This window comes from Ptychodera flava, chromosome 5, assembly GCF_041260155.1.
Source record: "Ptychodera flava strain L36383 chromosome 5, AS_Pfla_20210202, whole genome shotgun sequence".
In the NCBI taxonomy this organism is placed as follows: domain Eukaryota; kingdom Metazoa; phylum Hemichordata; class Enteropneusta; family Ptychoderidae; genus Ptychodera; species Ptychodera flava.
The window spans coordinates 21,351,947-21,379,772 of record NC_091932.1 but is presented as its reverse complement, the minus strand read 5'-3'; the positions used below and the strand labels follow the sequence as shown (position 1 = coordinate 21,379,772).

Below are 27,826 nucleotides of genomic sequence, written 5' to 3'. Positions count from 1 at the left end.
TTATCATGTACAGAGCCATAACTCAGGCATATCTCAACCAATTTTATTCAAACTTGGTACAAGGACATCGACCTATGTCATACACATGCACATTGACTTGTTTTGTGATACAATCCAATATGGCCGCCGTGTGGCCATTTTATTACGTTTTTCATGTCCAGAACCATAACTCAGACATGTATCAAGCAAATTTATTCAAAGTTGGTACAAGGAGATTGACCAATGTCATACATATGCATATTAATTTGTTTTGTGATACGATCCAATATGGCTGCTGTGCGGCCATTTTGTTATGATTTTTCATGTACAAAGCCATAACTCAGGCATATTTCAACCGATTTTAATCAAAGTTGATACAAGGACTTTGACCTATGTCATACATATGCACATTGATTTGTTTTGTGATTCGATCCAATATGGCCACCATGTGGCCATTTTATTACGATTTTTCATGTCCTGAACTACAACTCAGACATGTATCAAGCGAATTTATTCAAAAGTATTTTTATCACAGACCTAATGAAGAGGACTCTATCCTCTCTGAGGACCTGTAATCAAAGCACCCATTAACAAGTGGGGACTGTGTCATCAACGATGACTTGTTTCACCAAGATATAAATTTGTGAACATCTGTTTTATGCCGGTAAGATCTCCTAAAATATGAGAAGTTCAAAATAATTAAGGTATGAACTGTGGAAAGATACTTTGATCGGCCAATTCAGTGAATGCCATACCTTTGGTGAAATTTTTTGAGGGGAAGTCCCTGTGCTCGAAACTGTAGGGGTGTCGCTTTGGTTCTGACTGAACAAGACCATAATAAATTATGCAAATTTAAGTTGTGCTGACTGTCATTAAGGTTTTCAAGATACATGTATATAATTGGCAAATTTAGGTTGTAGTGTGGATCAAGTATCAAATTAAAGACAATTTCCCATTTGTTGCTCTTTGCCATATAGTAAATATTTAGTGCATTAGAGGCTTTACAGTACAGGTCATTCACACTTCATTTTAGTTCAAGTACAGTTGTGTAATTTCAGGGGCAAACTCTAGTTGATAGTCTTTCATCTTTAGCACATCTCTGTGTGGATTGGAACAGTTACTGCAGCTCTGCTGATTGTGGGTTAAATCAGGTGTATGATGTAACATCGTAGGCAGCAATCATTGTGTGAAATGCCTGTATCAACACTCTGTGTATGTCAGTAATCCAAGATCTCGTTGCAGAGGGGGACATGGCGCATGTTTGTATTTATTTGAAGGAGGAGCTTATTAAGGTGCTTTTGCACATACCACAGCGTAATTTGCTCAAAGTCATGTTTTTTCCAAAGATTTATTCAACTTTCATTAATTTTTTAACCCAAGGTTAAAATATTGGTTGGGTTCACCTTTTAGCATGACAAGTAGTCATAAGTTTGTTGAGAAAGAAATGTAACTTTATGCAAAATGTATGCAAATTGTCCAATTAATGCCCAGCATTTTCAACATTAAAAAAAAATTAACTATACTCTGGCAAGGTCACATTTTTGTGAAATTTTCACTGTACATTTTTAAAATAATATATGACAAAACAGCAATTTTTTTGCCATAAATTTTTTTACATATTTTTGAATAAGAGAAATTTCAATTTAGCTTATCGTGATTTTCTTCACTTTTTTTGAATGACAGTCTCTCAAGTCCTGCCATTTAAGAATGAGAATAGATAAATACAAAACAAACTTGTTGTTTTTTCTACATATATACGCTATTATCAAATGCAATATTAAATTTCATCAAGTAGTTTTTGACTAAAGTTAATTTTTATCATTATATCAAATTTGAGGTTTTCTACTCGAAACATGCATTGCCTTCATCCTTTCAGTAAACTATTGCTACCTTACTAAACATACAATTCTCTACCTTTTGAAAGTATATAGTATAAGAGTATTTTCATGTCATCTTTGATGAGAAATATTGCTTTTGGGGAGAAAAAAATGTCTTTGGTTTTAAGTATAACGCCATCTGCAATGGAGCATTCGCACAATCACACACACTGAAGAAAACACTCTCATTAGGATGAATACAGTTGCTTGTCCTTGCCTGAAGGTGTACAGTAATGATTCTTATATGCTTTGGAAATATTAATAATGATATCACGTGCAGAGGGTGCCAGTTGTATCGAAGATGTCAAAGATCTTTGATTTTGACTCAAAATACCCGTGGGTCAGCATGTCTGACATCATACTGACGCACTTCTATCAGCAATTTTTTCAAACCAATCGCTGCAATTTGAGTGTATCTACAATATATGTATTCACAAAACTCCTAACTTTAGAGCCTTACAGTGTTGACTTTAAGAGTGGAAATTTCCATTGCAAGGCAGTAGAATAATGGATCAAGGTCATTGCTGTAATTTATGGTACTATGTAAAGTTGTACATCCAACCCTATACATACTCTGTCTCCACAAAAAATATTGCCCCATTCTGAAATTTGTCCATCTCTCAGAACTAAATGAAGAGAAAAATATTTTATATCTGTCAGGCATGCATGTTTGAAAATAGACAAGAAAATGTGGCTGGATAGTTGCAAAAAGGAAAAGATGAAGAGATTATTTAAAAGGCATTTTATCTGTTTATGTGTCATTTAAAGTTCATTCTCATTTTTTTGAAATTTTGTGAAGTGTCCAGTGTGAAATGTGTAAAATTTGATTGAAAGTGTATTCAGTCTGAAAGGAGCCTATGAAATTTGCATAAAAGTTCGTGTTAGAGAGCCTCGTTTTCGTTACGCTGACCGCCACTGCAGTGAGGGATAAAATACGGCGAAAGGGTGGTCTTTAAATATCGACGTGCAGCAAAACGTACAATAGCTAGAACTATAATTTTTGCTTTTAGTTGTAGCATACATACTAATGATCTGTTTTCCTTGGGTAAATTCACAAAAGTTGAGAAGATTTTATTTAAATCGCTACAAAGTGGGTGGCGAGGTCGACCCGCCAAATGCGGAAGTAAACTTCACCTTTTTCGTAAAACAGCTCGATAATGACCTTAGAGGTCTTAAGCCAAGCCGAAAATTTCAGAAAATATTCATTTAACTATTATCAACATTTGGTGAAATTTTCATGACCGTGCGACCATGGACATGTATTTGCGGCAGTGTTGAATGTTGGCATGCAGTTACCATATCGCTGTATACGTAGATCTCGAGGGTCTATGAGTATACGAACACCCGTTACGCTACGTACATTCCACGCTGTTTCCCGCGACCAAACCACTTGTAGTTCACACGGCGCGGGTGTTACACGATTAATCTTTCATTTTTTTTCAAAGTTTACTCCTATAATCTCGGGTCACTGATGTTATATATAAATAAAGTATTTAATTAATGTCACATTATGACCATCAATAAATTTTTTGCTAGTTACATGAGTTATAAAATGTGCCAGTCTAGTTCGAGCACGCACGGTAATGCTAGCAGGGATGGCCGCAACGCGCAGCTGTTTACCGGCTATCATTCTAGCCGCATCTATATTCACGTACGTACTCGTGTGCGGGATACAGAGTAGCCGTATTTATCCACGGAGATTTTTTGCAGTCGATGTTATTTCCTACAGTTTTTGTATGCTTGCTAGCTACTAGAATGCGAAAACGGAAAAAATCACTCATAAACGAAACAGCACTGCTAGTCAGTTCGACGGGTGTCTACCACTATACTACGTGTACGGCCGCAGACAGTGATAAACGTAGCTCTTCTGTCACCGTAGTGTTTTTTTTTCCATTTACACTGTCCACGACTTTACCGAGAAGCCAGCCAGGCAGATTGTGTTGGCCAGTGAGGTAACAAAAGCTTGCAGTCTTGCTTCCTCGTCACAATCATGAAAACATAAACAGAACCGAAAAATCTGCCAAGTTAGCCGGTGAGGACCGAGAAAGAGCTGAAAGAGTTTACGTGTACACTTACGCTGCGCTGTAGGTCGCCATGTTAGATTTAACACATGAACGTCGCTGCATAGTCAACTTCAACGAGACTTATTTCAAAAACGGAGGCTTAAGCCACTGAGATTTTTTCAGATCGTATGGACCTACTCAAGATACGTCCCCTCCCTACTTCTCATGGAAATTGACTTTGGATATGCTTTTGCGGCAGTGTTTAGTGAACGGCATTTTCGGTCGCTCGAAAACCATGAAAATAAGGCTAACGCAAAAACGAATCGATAAAACCCCATAAAAAATCATCGGCGAACACTAACTAAGAGTACAATTCAGCCGCTAACTGGAAACAGGACGGATGCTAAACGAAGGCTGAGATATCTGCGGATAAAATTCTGGCGAAAAATGCCATAACCGTCACTCACTGGCTAGAGGGCGCTGTTCGAATTTGAACTAAATCCCTAATTATGCATGCAAATGAAGTACCCTCCTTTCAGACTGAAAGTACAAGTTTTCAAAAGTTTGTGATCAAGAATTTCAACTGTCTTGAATAGCATTACTGAATATTTATACTCATCTGCAAAATCGACATTGGTTGAATTTCTGCTGGCTGTTCATAGCTGGACTGACTCCAAGTTCAGAAGTCAGCATCAGAGTTCTTTCAGTTTGACCAACTCTGCCTAAAGTCACTGCCATTGTTAGAAAAAGCCCAGCAATTGTTTGCTGTGCAAGAGACATTTTGTTTGACATTGGCTGGGAGATGTTAACCCTTAAAGTGCCGCGTCGGTTTATAAACCGACACGGCATTCTCGCTCTCAGCGCCACGTCGGTATATAAACCGACAGTGGTTGCGTTCTATGCTTATGCCTAACTCAGCTATGCATTGCCGAACTCAGCCAGAAGAAGGGTATTCCTGACCCTTTGAACCCAGTTTAGTACCATATAAGGACTAAAATAATGACATCATGATGCCTAACAATCGAAAATTCCAGTAATTTATGCGAACTTTCTTCAAAAGAGGTCAGCGGTTTTCATGAATATTTAATCAGGTCTGCAGTTTCACCCGTACGCGGATACGGCCACAGTGCATTGAACGAAACACTTACGTACGTTTTGAAAGCTTTACCATGCCGTAGACATGGAAGACAACTATATTATGCCAAGCTACTGCCCTCTGGGTGATAGAAATGATAGATTTTACAGTTTTTTTGAGAATATTTTACGGAAAATGACGCGATTTGCTGACCAAATCGATCGCGATAGTGAACTTCGAACGTATCGGCGGCCAAGATGGCGGCACTGTGTGATGCCTAACTCTCGACATGGAACCCGAGGTTAAGGTTTTCGAAGTCCAAAACATGCAAGATTGTGAAATTTTAAGGATTTGGTTAAATTGAAGTGTATTTTGTGAATTTTCAAGCGTTGGACTGCCAAAAAGCCCCTTTAAACTGTTGATATTTGACCTCCGGCCGTCCTGGAGCGAGACGGCCATGACAGTCGACCCGGTTTGTAAATGAAATGTAGTTGTTCCGAACTGTTGACATTGCGAGACATTTCCTACGTGTTACGCATTTTTTTAACTGAAATAAACCGGACATGAAACTTTTTTCTCGATACTTTGTGGTTTCTTTCCATTTCGTGGCGGATTTTGTGGCATGCTTGTCAAAATACGTGATCAAACTTGGCGAACGGATTGACTAGTATGTATGGTAGTACGAGTCCGTGACTCGATAAGCCACAGATAGTTACACACGCGTACGTGAATTAAACTAATGTAAGTTGGGTCAAACACCAAAATTAATCGATAAAAAGGTTAGTGAAATGTGTTTTTGTCTTCAACTCTTCATTATAATTATACCGGCGGTTCAAACTATACAGAGTCAGTTGAATATGCCCTATAGTTGTGTGCATGTGTTGCACAGTAGTTACCCCTCCATGTACAATATGGAACCCTGTTGTCTCTGTGTATGCAAATTAATTGTTTGTGTTTACAGGCAAACAAGACTATAATTGATTTCTTCTAACTTTGAAGACAGATTTTAAATAACACTAACAAGAAATCGTATGATAGATAGTAAACTGATGACAAAGTGGATATGTACACTGAATTTTTCTCTGGAAAATCATTTCCACTAGAAGAAATAAAATATATAAACAAGCAAACAAATACAAACAGACAAACATACAAACAAATACAATAGACAAGTAAACGACAATGCTTGGGCAATGCAATCATGCCGATGCTCCATACACAGTAGTTGTCAATCTACATTTAATGTACTACATGTAAAATATTATTTGTATTTTTGTAGAGATGCATTTGCACAGGAAGCATTTGTATTATTTTGAAAGACACTAATTGTTTGTTTGTTTTTGTTTATTATTTACGTATGATGTTACATGATGCTGAAATCGTGTACTTGAATTTGTGTCTTTCCATAACATGAAAATTTTATTCAAGTTTGAAGGCCGTTGATGAATTTTATACATTTTTAGAAACTTTTATCATTTTTAGTGAATTTTGAACAAAAAATGAGCATTTTAGCCCAATTTTACACCTTCAATGTGTAAATTGAAACTTTTCATTGTCATAGAGAGCTTCTTCATATCCTGAGCTTTGGAAATAATAATGGGTTGTTAGGGTTTCTCGTCACAGAAAATGAACTGCACCTGTCTGAAAAAAGCATAACATGTTGAGAAGTTGGGTTCAAAAAGTCCTTGGCCTGGCAGTTGCATTGCATAGAAAGTCTATGGCACTTTAAGGGTTAATTAGAAATATCGGGAATCTCTCAGACACACTGTGTTGTGTAAAATATGGCAACGTCAAGAAAATACCACAGTTACAGTAAAAACCAGATATGAACTGAAAATGCTCACGTGTTTCATTATATATTGCAGTTATGTGTAAATTTTAACCTTTGCCACATGTTTGCAACTTCATTGAAAATATTATGATCAACGTAATGAACAATAATCACCGCCGATTAGGTCATGAAGTATACAAATATGTAATTAGCTGAAATAAAAATATCAAAGTTCTTTTACTGCTGTCATTGTATCACCACTTTATATAGCAAGTGTAATTACCGTTGGCCAAGTCCTTCAAGCCATATATGCCGAGCTGTGAAAGCTCATTAGACATGCAAATTATAAATTAGCTGACATGAAAATGTGAAATGACTTTTGATATTGTTTTAACCTGGTATAATCATCAATGTACATAGCATGTTTTGCCAACTTGATCAAGTAAATCCAGTATATATCCCTAATAAGCAAAGGTCATTAAATATGTAAATTAGGAATTGGCTTAAGTAAAAATACTTAATGATTTTCAACCATGTTGTATCATGGTATCTGCAATATATGTAGCAAGTTTTGTCAACTTTGGTCAAGTTGATTCAGATATATATCACTAAGTAGGAAAGTTCATTTAATATGCAAATTAGGAATTGGCTGAAAAGGGTGAAAATGCTTAACGGGTCAGTCACAATCAGGGTGCGCTAGATGATTTTCATTTGTTATGGACATATATCTGCTATTCAGACTGATATTATATTGCTTATTTGTTTCTAATAAATAGTAATAGTTGTATCTAACTTGGTCACATAAAGAAATATTGCATATATTGTGCAGGTTTGGTTGTACATCCACAAAAATGCCTTTAAAAACTGTAAAAAGTAGCGTTATGCTGTTTCACTTCAAAATGTACTTAATTTCAAAATGTTTTTTGGAACACAGTGTTAAAATTGTGGAATTTTTAGCTTACATATGTTATTGCAGAATACCTAATCTTTCTTTCACAAGTTATTTCATGTGATTATGTGCATCGGAACAGAAACTGTGGTATTTTTACCAAAACTGTAACATCGTTATGTTTTTTGTGTTTTGTGACCATAAGTACAAATACCTTTAGTTTATATGTAGAATGATGGGTTAAATATTGTAATATTGAATTTAATTCCAACCTCAACATCCATGGCAAGCATTTTATACACCAAAATTAAAATAAAATTGCATATTGTATTGTTTTGTGAATAAATGAAAATGGAGATCGTCGTGGTCGGAATTTCTTGTAGCGTCCGTGACACACTCATATCTTAAGGACAACAGGAGTTCTAAAAGATCTGATGTCACAGGCCTAAGTGTCAATAGGTGCCTACCTTAAATAAACAAATTATATAATTACTGTCCCTTGCATTCACTATTAATTTCCTAAAATATGGAAATGTATTAGCATCCGTGACGGTGTAGCGTCCATGACGGTGTTTACTACATGGTCATAATTAATTAGATATTATTCCCTAATATTAGGGAATAATATACTTATCATATGCACAAGCCAAGAATTCGTTATTTTTTGCAAAATAAAATAAGTTTTCCATGAGGATTCCGCGTTTAAACTTTTGAACTACTTTAGGAATAAATATCAGTACGCCGTGCACAAGTTGTCAATCATTTCCAGTCGTCCGTCGTGTGCGTTTGCGCTCACGTTCGTTCGTGTGTGGAGCAAATGACAGCTCTCGGTCTACATGTAGGCTACCTTCCGCAAAGTTATACTCTATTTCAAAGATAGCATAGTCCTAGAAATTTATCACAGACGAAGATACGCTGTTTTTCGGGAACAAATATCGACTGAATCTCGACGGCGCGAACACTGTAAACGTCGCGCCTGACCCTGTTTGCAATGCGTACGGAACCCAAGGTATACGCGACCAGCTTCGAGTTCGTTGTTTCCGCAAATTATTCACGTAATTCCTTCGGAATATACAGGCGGTACACTCTTGTGTTTACATTGTTCGGATTAGTAATGTCGTAGTCTGTGAAAATATCGATTTCATTACATGACTTTTGATCGTGGGAGAAACATCGGCCACCATGTTGTTTGTTTACATATTTACGAGCACACCGAAGATCGACAAAAAAAAGGTCCGACGCACCGAAGCTGAAGCTGTAGCGTCATCCTCATCCTCATTTTCGCGTGACCTCTGAGGCTGAGGATGAGGATGAGTATGACGCCAACTTTACGCTCGTCAGAGAGTACAGATATATTATAGAACAGAGGTCAAAGGTTGGCAGACTACGTCTCTGATCTCCAGCCTCACCTAGGTGTGTGTGCGCCCCATCCTGACAGGTGTTAGAACAGATGCAAGCCATTTGGATTTCTTGGGTGGTGTGTCAGATACATTGTAGCAAATTTTATTGTGGGACCACAGGTCAAAGTTTAACAACCTGTCGCTCTAGCCTGATCTGGGTGTCTAGTTTTGTCTTGGTTTTACACTTGTTCAATTTAAATATTGTCAATGTTTTGACACAATTTTCACAATTTAAATGTTTGATAGAGAAAGGTTTTGGAGAAAAGAGAAAGAAAAAACCAGATTGTTGATTGCTTTTTATATTTCAAATTGACCTAACTTTCAAGTTTGATTTTGGTAGTGTCCGTGACAAAATTACATGTCATACTAAACAGAAAATATTTTAGAAAGAAGTTCATTTTGATTACACTGAATGGTATTAATATTGTTGCTATAGCATGGTTAATTCATGGCAATAAAACTTTTAAGTACAGCATACCAGCGGAAGGACATAGAGAAGTTGAAAGTCCTATTAAAAAATATGATCAATATTATTGTATTTCTCACTAACTTGAGGTTGTGTTTATTCATGGAAAAATTAAGTAAATCATACCAAGTATAGCTTATTTTAATGCCAATATGCATCTTTTATATTGTAATAACATAAGAAAGCATTAACAAATCATTGTTTAAAATTTTATTATGACATTTGTGTTTCATGTTCAACATTTCTGTAGCGTCCGTGACACTGCGTCGACCATATAAAACAATGTGCACTGTGGTAAAACTAATGACGTTTGCTTCACCAAATTTTAGGAAGATATGCCCCATACCATAACCTTTCAACATATTATTTAACTGGACAGTTATCATGAACTTGAAATTTTGACCTAAGTGACACACTCTAGCGCACCCTGATTGTGACTGACCCGTTAATGACTTTCAATAATATTGTATTATAGTGTCTTTAATGTACGTAGCAAGTTTCATCAATTTTGATCAATTCAGATAAATATCCCTAATTATGAAAATTCATTTAATATGCAAATTAGGAATTGGCTGAAGTAAAAATGTCTTTTGATTTTCAATAATATGATATCACAGTATCTTTGATGTATATAGCAAATTTGGACAACTACAATCAACTTAATTCAGATATATATCCGTAATATGGAAAGTTTATTAAATATGCAAATTGGGAATTGGCTGAAGTAAAAATGTTTAATGACTTTCAAAAATGTTGTATCATAGTAGCTTCAATACATGTAGCAAGTTTCATCAACTTTGGTACAGTCCATTTAAATATATATCTCTAATTAACAAAGTTCATGAAATATGCAAATAAGGAATTGGCTGAAGTTAAAACGCTTAATGACTTTCAATAATGTTAAATCATAGTATCTTTAATATACATACCAAGTTTGGTCGATTTTGATCGAGTCAAATCAGACATATATCCCTAATTAGGAAAGTTCATTACATATGTATATATATATATTTACATATGCAAATTAGCAACTCTCGTTCATGTCACCCCTTAATGGTTCCCACTACTGATATATCTTGGTGTGATCAACATTTGTAGCAAATCTCATCAAATTGTGTGTAGTCGTTTTTAATGAATATCCGTTTTTTCTAACATCATTAATTATGCAAATGAGCAAAAATTATGCAAGCCAGACCCACCAAAAACTAATCAGTTCTTGCCATTTGCTAACTGAATCTATGTACCAGATTTGATTGTGATCTGAAGGCCGTTTTTGAGATATCGGACCAACAGACAGACAGACAGACAGACAGACATCGCTACGACATATGCTCACGTGTGTAAACACGTGAGCAAAAAACTGATCAGAAATAATTTTTAAAACATTTTAAGCATTGTACTTAATTCAAAATAAGCCCTTTATCTTATTTCACATGTGCATGATTATGAGTTGCCAAAATTTTAATCATGAAATTCTGTTCCTGTTGCTAGGTAACACCACTGACGATTTGGATCACTCGGTTTTGGCTGTCGGTTACGGAACTCTGGACAACAAGGACTACTGGTTGATCAAGAATTCCTGGTCAACCTACTGGGGTAATAATGGCTACATCTTAATCAGCAAGAAGGACAACAACTGTGGAGTTGCCACGGACGCATCCTTTGTCATCATCTAAAAGTCTTCGATCTCCATCATTGCCATCTCTCCAGAGTGGGATGCTGTAAGAACTGTGCTATGGTTCTTCGTATACATAGCTCTGAAGCAGTCAGTGTGAAAAGGTCTTTCACCTTTATGCACTATTTTTCCCTCAATAGCGCTCATCACTCATTATCAACTGATGAACACAGCATCATCAAATGCTGATCCATTCCTTTCAAAGAAATGTACATAAGGGCAGAGTTCCTTAAACTGCATGGCATTATCTTTTCAGAAGATTCGGTTTTTCACATCAAAATCTCATAGGTGTTAGGTCTTCATTACCTAGTCATGTCATGTCAATTCATAGAGAATATGCTCAGACAAGTTGCACTCTTACACATATATTTTGATACATGGTCAATATATGTGTTATCCAAGAGTTTCATATTAGCAAGCAGGTTTAATGTGTAGGAAGCTGGCCATAAGACATAGCAAAAAAACACAAAGATTAAACATATTCAGAAACCAGTCAGGGGCGGGCAAATCTACAAGCATGACCTCATGGGCTGGCAGTTTTTCTGACCCAGCCAACACTGATTTTTCATCTACCGTACTAGCCTGGCAGACTAGTGCATTTGGGAAATTTACAACTGTATTGACTTGACCATGGGGCTAGTAGTACTATTCGGAGCTACAGTAGCCCTGGGGCTACCAGTACATCTGAATGTGAGCCATAGGAAATCCCATTTAAATCTCATGCTTTCTCAAGGCAATCAGAATGGACACTACACAAAGAGCTGGAGGAGAGGATAACAAACAAATGCAAACAACATGGCGACAGAGTGCGCAACCGAATGCACTGAGGGAACGGCTCTCTGATTGGTTGAGTACTTTACTTTGAAAAAACGGGATTTCCTCTGGCGCGGGTTCAGAAAAATACAGACCACACCATGATAGTGTAAAAGACTGACCTATCTCTACATCGGATTTTAATCAGACTGTTTCGGTACCGTATTGAACAAGCGCCTCTGATTGCCATGTACCGGTAGAAAGGGTTCCTATCCCACTGACCCCCAGCAAACTCCACTATAGACTACGCAATAACCACTCTTATTCTCATTCCTGAACTTGTACTCCAGTGATATGTGTAATTATATATCATCACCAATTTATGCGGAAAATTCTTTCATATTGCATCCAGTGTCTCTTCCATTGACAGGGCTTTTCTCTTTCCTTGTTTCTTCCAACTGTTCTCTTAAAGAGTTATTTGTATAATTTATGCTGATTTTTTTTCATGCGTCTGATGTGTGTCTTCCCTCTATGCTTGATAAAATCACCGTAAATGGTAAACGACTTACATAGTTCTTTAGTATTCTGACGGATGCTATGCAATGACCCTTAGTTTTCTGACAGATGTTATGCAATAAAGTAATGGTATTTTTGCTTCAAAGTCCTGTTCTCTTTTGTGTGATGACTTGTATGTAAAGCTCAATATAGTTTGGTGTTGTCCACCCAGGTTGTGACAAAATGCCTTGTGTTCAATTTGTTGACACATCAAGCACATGGGTAACGTCCAGTGCTATTGTGTAACAAGTGAATTACAATACGATGTCCCTCAAAGAGGGAGGGACTTAAACTTTCACTCACACTGTCCACAAAGAAACTTTCAGCCATTCTCTTACCAAATCAAGAAAAAAAAAATCAGCAAAGTTTGGTACCAGGGAAACAAACACCTAACATTTCCAGATCTTTGAAATTCAACATGGCCGACACGCCTGCGTTTACTCTAAGGTAAAAAAGTAAAATTTTCAATCTTAGAAAAACTAAGACAGAACCTCAACAAGTGGTAGACCAGAAATGAATAAATCCCAAGGCCTCTTATGCCAAGGATCTGGTACACATGATACAAAAGTTTGTTTGGTGAAAAATAATATTTAACAAGTTATTGACCATGACATAGTCCCCTCTTGTAATTGAGATTTTTTCAGTGGAAGTACACTAAATAAATTGAAGTCAATATGATGCACATGGAAATGAAACGAGGTACTAAAGACCTGTTTGTGACTAATGTCAATATTAGATTGAACTGTAAATAAGTAGACATTAGTAATAGTATAAATGGCACAGGGTTATTACCTTTCACCATATCGGACAGCTCTTTTAAATGTCAAAATTCAACTAATCTGCTAGAAACTGGCTCAGGCATGTCTGAGTAATGGCTCTTGACATGAAAAAAAAATCAGAAAACCAGATATTGACCAAAAATGCCCAAATGTTCATTACAGAAGAGACTTGCTATAATTTGCTATTGATACTGTTACATGCCTTTCTTGACAGTTAAAATCTTTGTATGATCGACAACTGCAGTAAGTGTCATCGGATTTAGTATAGTCATTCAGGATATAGATCACTACTTACAAATATTTTCCCTGTGTATAGGGCCAATGTTACTGTAGAAAACAATGGGGGTTTTCCAAACCATGGTGGTGAAAATGAAAAGCCAACCTGGCCTACCACCCTAAATACAAAAGGTCTTTAAATATGTCATTTAGTATTTAATTGACAGGATCTTGCTAAACACTGATAAACATATTTGTGTACTTTTGAAGCAATGTGAGATCAACATTTTTACCACATTTCGTTAATTTTGATGCAGTATTTCTATACATATGTAAAATTCATTAACTATGCAAATCGGCAGTTAATTGACGGGATGCTGCTAAAAATCTTTGTGTGCTTTTACAACACTGTGAGATCAACATCGGTACTAAGTTCTATCAAATTTGCTGCAATATTTCAAGACATAGCACTCTAATTATGAAAGTTTATTAAATTTGCCAATTAACAGTTCCAAGACACAACACTGTCTCTGCACGCTATTACAGTACAGAGAGATCAACATCTATACCATGTTTCATCAAATTTAATGCAGTATTTCTGGACATAGTACACTAATTAGGAAAGTTCATTGCATATGCAAATTTGCAGTGTATTGACGTGATACTGCTAAATTTCTTTCCATGCTATTACAACAAGGAGAGATCAATATTTCTTCAAAGGTCAAATTTGCAAGAAAATTCACCAAATATGTAAATTAGCAATTAATTGACACAATACTGCTAAATGCCTTTGCTCACTTTTACAGCTCTGGTATATCAACTCCTGTATCAAATTTCATCAAATTTGAATCAATATTTCTTGACATATCACATTAATCACGAAAATTCATTAAATATTCAAATTAGCAATTAATTGACACACCACTGACAAATGTCTTTGTGCGTTATTTGAGCCCTGAGTGACCAACATCTGTACATTGTTTCATGAAATTTGGCGCAGTCTCTCTTGAAGCAGAACTTTTCAAAAATCACTAATTATGCAAATTAGCACTAATCATGCAAGCCACACCCAAAACAATGAACGTGCATATGTATGTTATGGTGTGTTATCTTATACCAAGTTTAAAAGGAATTGGCTCTGGCATGTCTGAGATATCTGTGTGGAGGCGCGGACGCACGCACGAAGCCAAATTCATGGACTTAACTAACAAGCATTCAGTGACCCTCCTTATAATACAACACATATATTAATCCTGGTGTGATGTAATTGCACCAATAACCCCAAACTTTCAGTTACATTTCAGCAAATTGTTAGAACGCATTATGGAAGTCGGCTGTGCGTCTCGAAAGTTTCAACCATTCTCGTACCAAAGCAAGAATAAAATTGAGAGTCACCTCACAAAGTTTGGTACTAGAGAAACGAATTACCTAACGTTTGCCGTTATTTGCCATTCAAAATGGCCACCATTGCTATATTTGGTTATCAAAAAACTAAGACGGTGAATTTTCCTCTTAATCAAAGAGCTTTAAAATGAACCCCCACAAGCGGTACATTAGAAAAGTGTAAGGCATGTCTGTGCCCAACGTAGGCGCATTCTAAAGGAGTCACGGCGTGTAAGTATTCCGAGAACAAATAAGGAAACCGGGGATTGAGAATCACAACTCGAGGATTTGTGCAGAAATTTTAATCTCAAAGGCCTCAACTTCGTCAAGCTTTCTCTGGTTGACGTGTCAATTCTGGCCGATTCTATCTATGGTATCAACAAATATGACGGCCGTACGCACTATAGGGAAAAAGTGCGTGACTAGAGCAAGAAACTGACGCTTTCTCGCAATCGGTGAGAATCTGTTCTTATTCTCATCGCTGTTGGTGAGAAAATTTTTATCTCCACTGGAAATTGGTGAGAAATGCACTCCTTGGCGAGAATCAAGTGTGAGAACAAATTCTCACCGGTGAAAATGGAAATTCTCACTAGGTACAGTGAGAATTGAAATTTACTGGCGAGAATCATCAAGACTCTCCGTTCGGAGTCTTTATGATTCTCGCCAATGAACGGCGAGTCTTGATGATTCTCGCCAGTGAATTTCAATTCTCTCTGTACTTAGTGAGAATTTTCATTCTCACCGGTGAGAATTTGTTCTCACACTTGATTCTCGCCACGGAGTGAATTTCTCACCAATCTCCAGTGGAGATTGAAATTTTCTCACCGACAACAGAGATTCTCACCGATTGCGAGAAAGTGTCAGTTTCTCGCTCTTATCACGCACTTTTTCCCTATAGTGACGTCTATTGAACTGTGCTGGTGTCAATAACGACTACTTGCACTCAACAGCATGTATGAGGAGACTTTCAAAGGGCAAAGGACTGCTTTCTTTGATGGATCAATGCTGGCTGACACTTTCAATGATATGAGCAAGTATGCTGGCAAGGCATCGAAAAAATATGATGTTCTGATATCAAAAAGAGCTTTCTTTCAAGGCGGATTCTAAAGATGTTTTGTGGGAAATAGGCAGCTGAATGAAATGTAAGTCAGTATTGCAACCCCAGATAACAGGCAAGGTCACCCACAAAGGCTGCTTTCCTCTGTGTGCAGGCTGTTACATATTTAGGAGAACAGTTGTCAATTATCAGAGTTATCTGTGTCAACCAATGTGCATTTTCTAGTAGAAGTGTCTACATAATTATGCATGGATTATGATTATTTAGAATGAACCATTGGAGGTTAGTTTCTGATACTGGCACTACCCGGCAAGAATTTAAGATACTCTTCCAAAAAAAACCTCTTCTTTTCCAGCTTTTCGTTAGTTCTGCTGTCCGCAAAGCTGAGCTTATCAGATCGATTGTTCTTAGGAATCCATCAACTGTACACTTACGGGGCCGTCGATTTTGAAATATGACATGACTATGGTCTATGCCCTGAGAATTGACCTGTCTGTTGCACAATTATGAACCCCTTCTTTTTTGACACGATTCGATACAATTGTACCGGGAAAAGTCATGATAGATCGACTCTTCAGAGCTATCTCCCATCGGTTAGCCCGTGTTCTATCTTACCATGAAGAAAATCATACCTATTCGTGGTCAAACCACTCTTTTGTGTAACGTTGAAAGAGTGTGAGTGTATAAAAATATTACATTACTTGTTTAGATTTTGCACGACGTGTGCGTTACAAACAGGTAGGTATTCTCAATAAATACTTAAAAATACAGTTTACGTGAAACCAATTTCGCATTAAGGAATTTCGTGTTTAAGGGAAATTGACACCAAACTGAGGAATTGCATTCTTGTGCGTCAGCTTTATGATCGACGATTTCTTATTCTCTGCAGTTTCTGTTTATAGAACTTTTATAATTGGTTTACAAATCTCAAAAAACACGATTGGAACTAATTTTGGATAATTGGATGGTGAAGTAATGTCTTCAAAATCTTTAAATGTTATCTCATCTGCTTTTTCTTTTCAAGTTACACATTTGTTTTTACGAGAAATTTGTAATATTGAGACATTCAGCTATAAGGCAACTAAAACTTTTGAGAAATTTGAAAAATGTGAAAATCCAATTATCCCAAATTAGTTCCAATCGTGTTAAAAGTTGATTTTATGCTCTCTGGGATAACCTATGTTAAAATGATAATATACATCTATATTGCGCCATTCTTTTGTTCCACATTTGTCGTTTTTTGGTCGATTGTGTATTTTTGCGACTATTTTTACCATGATTGGTCAGGTCATCCTGAAGTAAGCAATCAAAATTTCCACCTTCTTCATCAACACATGTGTCACAAATAGATATTCTCTACGTGACACAGTGGGTCTCTATCGGCCGCCAGGTCACTTGTTAACACAAACTTGGATTTTCAGCGATCAAAACTGGCAATATTAACATGAAATAAAATTAGATAAATTAGAGGTTGTTTGCTTTGATGGAATCTAAAATCCTTGGCCTATTTAATTTATTTAATATTTGTATCAATTTTGCAGGTATAAATGCATTATAATATTATTTGCCTCCCGCAAGGTAAACCCATGATTCATAATTATGCGTCACTGCAACATGTGCTTGTAATAGCTGAAGGGCTATAGATTCAGGGTCAAACTTTCTGCTATTTTACGATGACGTTAAACTCGGTCTATAATCCACCTGCCAATTCGTGTGTCTGAGGAGAGAGAGAGAGAGAGAGAGAGAGAGAGAGAGAGAGAGAGAGAGAGAGAGAGAGAGAGAGAGAGAGATGCCTGCTTAAATTAAATTTCTCCGCCCGCCATAGAAAGAAAATATGCCGCAAAGTAGGCACTTCCATTTTTCGATCAGCCTTATCGGCGGTCCCTCACGTTCTTATATTTGAATGATGGTGTCACTAGGCTAGAATCGAGTGACAGATAATTTTTAGATTTTTGAAACAGTTATTTTTGATCTTTGCCCATTATTGCCTCTTTTCACTGTCTTTCACTGTCATTTCACTGTTTAAAAATATATTCGGTCACAATTTCTGGAAAACGGCTTGTTTGCTGCTCCAGCCTGCAGTGTACCTAGTTGTTCTGAAGTTTAGCAAACACTATGTAATTCCAGAATTTTTAAAATTTCACATATCAAAGCCATCTGCCTGGCATTATTCTCAAAAAGAAGATGCTTTCGTGAATCATTCCAAGTGACAGCAATAACTCGTACAGCATTCTGATCTCATGGCTGACATAGATAGATAGATAGATACAACCATTAATACCAATAATTACTGTTGTAAACTGGCTGTGCTCACGTCATTCGATACATACAGGGTTTCAAGTTGGATGTAAATTCGTTGCCTTGCATTTCTAACCGTATTAAACGTTTAATGCATAACTCCAGTTGATATTGAACATGAAGATGTCGTACAGTTTGACAGTTATTTGCCATGATCAACATCACCGGCCAAATTCATCAATAACATAAACATTCAAGATAAAGAAGGACCATTTCTAAAGTTTGTTTAATATGCCAATTAGATATTAATTGATACTAAATTGTAATATACCCTTTACGTCACTCAAATGTACTCATTGGGAAAATATTTACCAAGTTTCATTAAATTCGGTGATGTCATAGTTGATGAGTGGCGTCAATAAAATATAATAAAACATGCAAATTTAAAGTTAGCTAACCTGAAGCCGCCAAATATCTTTCACTGCTGCTATACCTTTGAATGATAAATATCCGTACAAGGTACCTTTGCCTACTCTTTCAAGTGTACGTCTATGGCTGCTAGTCCATTGTGTAGGTAAATGAGCGATGTCACTGAACTGTACAATGTCGTCCGTGGAAGTGGTGATGTTAAATGCTAGAAAGTGTCGCACGGCTCATGCGCATCCCGTACTCGGTACCTTGATAAATACCAGTATAAACCTGAAAAAACGCTGTGAAATTTCGAAACAGACGAACAGCGTTGCACAGGGACGTCACTATGTAAGTATTAAAAACTAAAACTAAAAAATCAACTTTTTTTCAAATTGGGTTCTTATGACATCTGTTCATTAAAATCAATCTATATCAGGCCATCAATAAATCGAGAAAAACGGTGGTTCACAAGCGGCTTCTAGGCAGATAATTACAGGCGAGGAAAATGTACCATTTTCCCTTGCGGGCACCTCAAAAGAAAAATTCAAGTTGGCAGGGATCATGATTCGATTCGGTTGTTTTCGCAGTGGTCCATGATCGGGAAAAGCGTTTGGCAAAGAGGTGTGGTGGTGAGGAAGCTTTGAGATGGGGAGTTCTAGAAGGAAGAGGGGATTGGGAAGGTTTTGGGGGGGAATGGAGAAAGAGGAACTTATCGGAGGCAGGGCATTTAACACGATTGGAACTTATTTGGGATAATTGGATTTTCATGTTTTTTAAAATTTCTCAAAAGTGCTAGGTGCTCTTTAACTGATTGTTGCAATAATTTAAATTACTCATAAAGACAAGTGTGTAACATAAAATTAAAGCAGATAAAATTATATTTGCAGATCAAAGAGACATTACTTTACCATCCAATTATCCCAAATTAGTTCCAATCGTGTTAATTTTTTAAATCATTAAGAAAAGGCAGTTGCGAAGGCTTCAGATTTTTCCTGAAAATTTTAATGCTGTTCAAATTATATTAGAATAACAAGTTCAGATTTAAGAAAATCTCTGATAAAATACATAAATCTAGTAATCTATAATTCTGAGAATTCTAAAATTTTATGACACCTGCATTTTTCTACTGAACAGTTTTCTTTCGTGAACTATTCGAACTATTCATGTATCTCGTCTCCAGTATTAAATAATATAACCCAGCTAAAGTGTAAGGGTACGCTTTCTTGAAAAGCAACCTGCGAAAAGGAATTGAAATTCGAACAAGCGACAAATAATCGAAATCTTTGCAAGGACATAGCATCCCTTGTAAAAATAACACAAAACGTCTCAAATCACACTTCAAAAATGGATGACTACACTAGCAAAAGAAGAAATCCTTCCACACAAAAAATGTATTGCCGACCATGATTTATAAAATTGTACATTTTATGACAGTTATTGAATAAATGCTATTTCATAAGACAATATTCAAATAATCACAAGCTAGCATTTTGAGATACATTTTTTCTCCAGACAAGCAATAGTGGATCATTTCTAAATCAAAAAATACCTTGCCCTTAACAAAGCCAGTTTGTTTATACGTTTCCTATCCAATGAAACAAACTCGTCAAATACATGCACAGGGAGATGAAAAAATACTCGTCCATGCTATTAGCAGAGACACGGTTACGGATGCACACATCATATTAGATCTTAACAGGTTTAAGCACTAGAATATAGCAAAACAATATGTTAGATTTCGCGTCTTTTCGGCGTAGGCAGACTATGGTTATACGATGATTCACCACTTCAGGGCAAAAAACCACTCCCATTGGAAAGCTTGAGTACGTAACGTGGCTGCAAGAGACAAATTTCAAGAGACATCGACACCATGACGCACTCAACATAAACCATTATTTGTTATCAATGTGTATACACCATGCAGGGTACTACAGTAACTGTGGGCTACACAACAGTGAATGCGTCTATCCTTGGTACGTGTGTCATAGTTTCTGTAATACTTACAATTCACGTAAATAAGAGCTTTTCTAACTATGCTTATAACAAAAGCAATTCTTTTTTTGATCCTGTTTACATTTAAAGAAACGTTGAATTTCTCAATGAATCAAATACAGGAAAGTTGGACCGCTGGGAGCTTAATAATCTGGTTTTTGTTCTGTTATATCTTGTTATTTGCTGGTAAAATTGATGGACACTAGTCTGTTGTTTCTGTTGTTTCAGTAATCTTGATATTGTTTCAAACAAGAATAAATGAACACAATAATAATTCGATTTCGACGGCTAACTATAGGAATGGGAGGAACGTTCGACACTTTTCTCGTTAACTGCAATCTAGCTTACAGCCATCGAAGCCCAACTATTGTGGAGTTCCCTTAGGTTTAGTTGTGACGATATCAAAATGATTGACATAAAAGCAGCATTACACCGATGTTCTTCAAACAACAGAATAAACAAAGACGACAACCAGATTACCGAGCTCCCTGTGGCTGAAGGGTCAGGATAGTGTCCAAGAGGAACAGCCTATTAAAAATGTCAATCCTTTGGCAACTATCTCGTCTCTGTGGGTTTAGGTCCGACACGATGAGTCACTCTATGAGCTACACATGAGCTGACCATTCTCTTCATCTGATTTCGAAATTTCTGGCTTCTCATGCTATAGATGAAGAAGTTCCAGAAACTATTCGACATGGCGAGCCAAAACAGCAGGAACTGCAGTGTCGGGTTGAGCTCGGTGTCCGTCGCGAAGCAGTAACTGTCCACCACCACAAGCGGTACCCACGAGACGTGAAAGGCTAAAGCCACTACGATGAATGTCCTGTAGGTGCCTCGACTTTCGTCGGGGACGGGGAGCGTCGTTAAAGCCCGTGCTGCCAGAGTGGTAACTCCTGAAGCGTGGAAGTGAGATGATACGGCTGGATTTACTGTCGTCCTGAGTCTCTTCAAGAGTTTTGTGATCCTGTAGTTAATGACCAAGATACCGATGGATGACGGAACAGGGGATGCCATGACAAGGACTATTAAGTAGATAAACATTGACGGCTTTTTGAAAATAATGGTTGGGCAGCATTGGTACACCATGTGATCGTAGAGGTCAGTGTTCTTGCCTCCGTCCACGACAGTCAGAGTCGCGAAAGCCGTATACAATACCCAGGTCGCGGCAATCACCCCTAAGCACTTTCGTTTGGACAGGATCGAGTAATAGTGCAGAGGTTTCTCTATCGCCACAAAGCGTTCCATATGAATTTCCAGAATACCAGTGACTGAAACAGCCGTGAACGTCAGGGAGAGTATGGTCTGCAACTTGCAAACCACTCTTCCATACGGCCATTCACCGGTAATGCTGGGCACGATTGCCAGAGAACACACCAGTCCATTACCAAAATCAGCAAGGGCTATGGACAGGATGAAATACTTTGAATATTCCAGCAAATACTCAATCTTCGAAACAACAAATATTACAGTTAGGTTTGCAAACACTGAGAGCAAGGATACTGCTGCCACGATCGTTGTCCAAAGTGCCCACACCGTATCTGTTTCGCCAACCGAATGGGATCGGCTGAAACCCAGTTCTGTATCGTTCTGCGAAGTCTCGTTTGGGGATGATGCCATGCTGCAGTTGCAATAAACGTATCTTCAATATCTCCACAGCACCACAATTTTCGTCTATCAAGATTCACAGCGTAATTGCCAGTCTCCTACGGTAAAATAGGAGAGCAAATTTAAAATCACCATCTACACAATTTGATATATTACACACCTTCCAACGCTCTGTTGAGCCGTCGATGGCAGAGCAGAAATGACAGCCACCTTTTTATGCGTATCAAGTGACGTAAACTATAGCTCTACAGGACAGGTGCTCGGCCAATGATAAAAGACTTCCTTTTCTCCTCGATCTTTTAAGTCTGTCAACGTGTATTCTTGTTACATCTTGAAACAACCAAGCATCTTACAATATCTCACGAGAAAAGACGAGAGTTTTTCGAAAGACGCAATGGTGAGCAGATTCAGCTATCTTATTGAATTTAACAAAGTCTGAAAGTAGATGAAGGGCTTTGCTTGGAAAATGTTGCTACTCCTGCCCCAAAATTGAGGATGTAATTTTCTATTAATAGGGCCTACAATAACTTTAAATGGATGATTTGTCTTATATATCCTGTTTGTCTGACAACGCTTACCTTCGCTCATATATACATTCTATATGCCATGCATAATGTGCGCTAAAGACCGATAGTGCTTACAGTGATACGTACTTCGAACAAGAAAGTTGTAATTTTGGTCTAATAAATATTTAGCGTATTCACTTTCATTTACAATAATGAAAGTAGTTGGTTACTTTGGGAGATAGCGGATTCGGGAAGCAAATGGCCCAAAAATTCATTTGTATAACCGGGAATTGCACAACATTAAAATACCGCAATCTTCCCTTCCTCGAGGAAGACCGTACGAGCCTGTAAAGGGGCAAACAAGAGCAGGACGTATACGGGGTCTTTAAAACCGTCCCCGACTCCGAAGAGGAATACTGTACTAATAAATAGGGATTTTTTTCCTAGCGGAGAAGTCTCAGACAAAACCGCTCAGCCAAATCCCCAATCACAAACAAGATTGGTTCAATAACCGAGCTAAATTGTTACATTTGTATTGACTGCGACCCCTCCACACTTAGAGTTTGTGAAGCACTCACGCTCGTACGCTCACTATCATATCAATACATCGCACACAAGCGAAGTAATGGACACCTCGCTTAAACTGGGTGAAAGAAAAGGTTAGAAAATACGACGTCTCTTCATTTTTGATATAGGTCGTATTTTTAGCTATATATATCTAAGTTGTATTCTTCTAGAAAAGAAACGCTGTCCTATAACTTTGATAACAAGAGTTCATTCCAACGATCCATCGACCTACATCAATCTGCTGACCGAACAATCGACTCAAATAAAACGCGCATCGTGTGTGTCTCTACAAAATTCAGAGAGATCACTCCAAGAGTCATTCCAAAGAGACAGGCTTCCCTGAAATGTTTGTTGTGTGAAATTTATCGCCTGTGATCAGCCCAACTTATTCACAATAGTTTTCATAATAACGGCATGATTTATGCGAATAATCCTGGTAGGATGGGGAAAGCTTACATGTCCGTCCCAAAGGTGCGGATGGGGGGGGAAGTCTTTTTCTCACATTCCTGGCCGCTGGGAGTGCGGGATCGACAGTGTGGGAAAAATCGATCCCACACTCTCAGAAACCGTCCCACACTCTGCAGTAAATATTACACGAGCTCTGATTGGATGATAAACAGTCTGTTTTGTTCCACGCGCAAAATGTTATCCAATGGCACGACGAGTAACACACAGACCAGAACTACAAAGTAAGCAGGTCAAAGTACAGTGGCAGACGACAGACTTGTCACGATTTTGGATAATGTTGTACATGTCCAATGTGAATTTAACGCATTTTGTGGTCATGTGAGAAAAAGAATCTCACACACCAAGGACCTGGGATCAGATTTCTCACACTCGTTGGGGATATTTTGTCTCACACTCGCCTGCGGCTCGTGTGAGACAAAATATCCCCAACTCGTGTGAGAAATCTGATCCCAGGTCCTTGGGGTGTGAGATTCTCTTTGTCTCAGCACGTGCAAGTTTCTAGTTGCTCTTGTTTATTTTATTTTAATACGTCGCACCATGATATATATTACCAATAAATTCTAATTTATAACTTTATTTCTGACTGTAAAAACGCCAATAAGAAAGACTTTCTTAAGAAAAACTTAAATAAAAACGTAAGCGAAAAGTCATTAAACAGTAAAATATAAGCACAATTAATTTAATATGTTTGCCCAGTTGGCTTGAAGTCCGTGACAAGTGTATGTCACTTGCAACAACTCGATTAATTAAGACGTTATTACTTCTTTACAAATCAGCACAAAAGTTGCACGCTGCCCTTCTCCTTAAAGCAGAGAAACAGTTAACTGAACGATTAAGGAACACTTTTGAGGCACTAGTGTATATTAGATAGCCAAACAGTCTACGAAATACATTGTTGTGACATACAATGATGCTACGAATAGCGCTGGCATTGAAATCGGACGATAAGTAATAACAATAAATGTTATTACAAAACGCGTGAAAAAGACGAGATTTAACATCGTCGTCGTCGCGAAATTCACATGTGGAATATGGCCCAGGTAAATTTTGGAACAAATTCAAGAGAAATATTCCAAAGCTCGACTGATGGGACAGCTTGGTCGACGATTTAAAATGGATACACCTACATTTTTGTGAATTATATTTAATATCGTGGTCAGAAACGTACGTAGTTTTCACAAATTTCAATGAGTCTGCGGAGACCTTTGACGGTTCAGCAATACACATGTCATCAGCGCGGGAAAGATGGTTCATCATGATCCCACCCACTTCGTAACCCACTTCAGCATCAGAAAGCCTTGCATTCAGTGCGTCAACATAAACATTAAACACAAAGCGGGAAAGCGTTCCTTCTTGACGCACTTCATTCGCAACATTACATGAAATTACTACCCGAACCTTGAGCGTCTTTGTCTTATCTTAGCACTGGTTTGTAAAGATTGCTTTTTCTCTTCACTGTGTCATGTATTTGTCCCGTGCTAATCTTACGCTATGTTTTATCATTATGTTGCATCTATTATCTGATGCGCAAGACTGCCTAATGAGCGAAAGCAAGCAAGGGTAAGTTATTAATCTGTGGACGCTGTCACCAGGTTACTAGCATCACCGGATTTTCCTTTGACAAAGTCAACAACATGGCACAGTCCAGGAGAAAAAGAAAAATTACAAACAGTGCTAAGATAAGACAAAGACACTCGAAGTTGGTAGAATAAATCTTTATTGGTAACATCATAAAATAAACTAAACAATAGCTACAAGAAACCCGTGCTATGACAAAGACACCCCTACCCCCGCCCCCATTCTTGGGAAAGGACATGTAAGCTTTCCCCTGTACTCTGAGGTAAATAATTCATTGTATGCCAAGGGATGAGGAGCTCAGAGTAAAATATCGGTGTTTAAATCTTAAGTAGCAGTAGCTTTTGTTGTATTTCCATAAGTTTTTGAAGTATTTGTAAACATTCATTTTGCTTTCCCAAGGATCATATCGAAATACCCGGCATCCCCCTGTCAGCACAGCCTTTTCGTTCGCAATGTCCAATGGTATTGTTAGCAACCCCTAACTGACGTCGAGTTCGGACTAGATGTCATTCCTCAATGAGGACTTTACTCATTGCATACAATGCTATGTGTTTTCTACGATAGAACTTTATATTTTAGGCAGGTTGTGCCTCGGTAACAGTTTTTTTCGGCCTCTCACATATGTACAATCCTATAGTACAGGGGGAACATCCCTCTACTATCTGTGGTACAATAACGTTTCCAGTCTGCTGTCAGCGTTGACTCATGTTGAGTGAGTTGAATCCATGACATTATTCGGCCAACCATTTTTTCATCTTGGAATAAAGCAATGGAAGTTGGTCGAAATGTGGGTAAATTTCATTTTTTCACTGGTTGACATGACAATTTACATTAAAACTGAACCAAATTTCTATCTTAGATGTGCTGTATTTCTGAATTAAGAATAACACGTTCAGTGCGGTATCTTTATCGGCCTTGTTTTTGATCAATAAATGCAAATAGAAATTACGAATGGAATAAAATGCTAAATTGTCGTCGGTTTTCCTGGGTACGAATGGCGACGTTACTGACGAAACCTCTAGTTGTGCAATGTTGACAGTAAATTGAAATTAGAAATAGAAATTTGCACCACGTGATTCCATCTTAGGGAACATTCATTTTTGATAGGGGTCGGTGGATACCAAGAGGGGTTGATTTCGAGAAAAAGTAACTAAAAGATGTTCAAATATGTTACACACTAAAATTTTCCTTTGCCTTGAATATTATTTTGTAATCCAAAGTATGTAGCAAGTCAGTAAACGATAAGAATTTTCCTTAACCCTTTGAGTGCTGTAATTGTTCCCACCAAAATTTTAGTGCAATATTTTACCAATTTTCATGAATTTTCTGTAATTTTTTGACAATTTTGAACTACAGTTTCTTATCAAAATTGTGGCGAAAATCTTAAAGAAATTGACTGGGGTATATTTTTTAAAGGCGACAAAAATTGACTTTGGCGCTTAAAGGGTTAATGTTGCGTAAAATCTTCGTTGACAGGGGCATTGATTGTGTTTGCGTCACCGACACTTAATTTCCAAGGTAAAAAACAGAAAATTTGTGTCATTGGCACCTAATTCTCACTTTAAGACGCTTGGGAAAGTACTTAATAAAATATATGGCACAGTTATTCAATAATTGTATAAAATATGCAAATTATGAATGCCCAACGAGAGAAAATTAAATAGTGTATTTTCTCCATGAGAGAATATTTGAATTATTCTTGAGCAAACAAGGATTATTAGTTCATTAGTGATTGAAGAGTCATATCCAAATTCATCTACATACAATATAACGAGAGGAACACAGACTATCCTCAGCTGGGTGTCTCTGATGTGCAACCTTGCACTTCAACAATAGATCCAAGTCGATTGATTTTCACATACTTCGTGAGTCTCTACTCTGTTCAAGATCTCGAAATACCTCTCAGGCGCTGGTGAAGTTCCCCAGACCGACTACATTCAGAAATAACAATATTGTGAGGCGTTTCGGACAAAAAAAAATATATTGAAAGTGAAAAAGCTGTTGGCAAAGAAGCTTTACATGCACCGGGCACAACAAACATGGACATATGCGAGATGCAAATAATAACGATATGTGCGGCATGCCGGTCGTATACAAAGAATGAATGCACACAGCAATTCAAAGATGACCTTGACTTCTTTTGGTCAAAAAATCTTTAAAAATCCTCTTCTTCAAAATTGCTGATCAGAGAGCTTTGATATTTGGTATAGGCCTATAGGTCCCTAAGGACCTATTTGAGATTTATTTAAATTGTGCAGAAATATGCAAATTAGTATTTCAATGGTAATTTTTGTCATTTTGAGTCAAAAGCTTTCTTCAGGGATTATAAAAATGTAAAATATTCAAATTATGATGAAATCTGAAATTTTGTTTTTTGGGGCAATTTTTGCCAGTTTGGTAAAAAGGTACTCATCTGAGACGTGAAAGACATACTTTGGCTCAAACAAGGAATAGCAGAAAAGTAGTATAATATAACATATATATATATATATATATATATATATATATATATATATATATATATATATATATATATATATATATATATATTAGAAACTAATGAATGAGAATGAAAGCCAAAGA

General features: G+C 37.2%; 2 protein-coding genes across 2 annotated transcripts in view; one reads left to right on the top strand and one right to left on the bottom strand.

The window, feature by feature from the left end:
- Window positions 1-12,549, top strand: part of LOC139133235 (digestive cysteine proteinase 1-like) — a 35,089-nt gene extending 22,540 nt beyond the window's left edge. The window contains exon 10 of the mRNA XM_070699731.1: window positions 10,952-12,549. Coding sequence (XP_070555832.1) covers window positions 10,952-11,136 — 185 coding nt within the window. The 3' untranslated portion in view covers window positions 11,137-12,549. The remainder of the gene's footprint in view (window positions 1-10,951) is intronic.
- Window positions 12,550-21,074: 8,525 nt separating this feature from the next.
- On the bottom strand, window positions 21,075-22,136 carry LOC139133571 (beta-1 adrenergic receptor-like). The gene has a single exon (XM_070700300.1). It carries the CDS (start codon window positions 22,134-22,136, stop codon window positions 21,075-21,077), a length of 1,062 nt encoding a protein of 353 aa, XP_070556401.1.
- Window positions 22,137-27,826: the final 5,690 nt, after the last annotated feature.

What these genes read in the sequence shown, in the direction of transcription:
- LOC139133571 (XM_070700300.1), bottom strand. Translation starts at nt 22,136, where the DNA reads ATGGCATCATCCCCAAACGAGACTTCGCAGAACGATACAGAACTGGGT.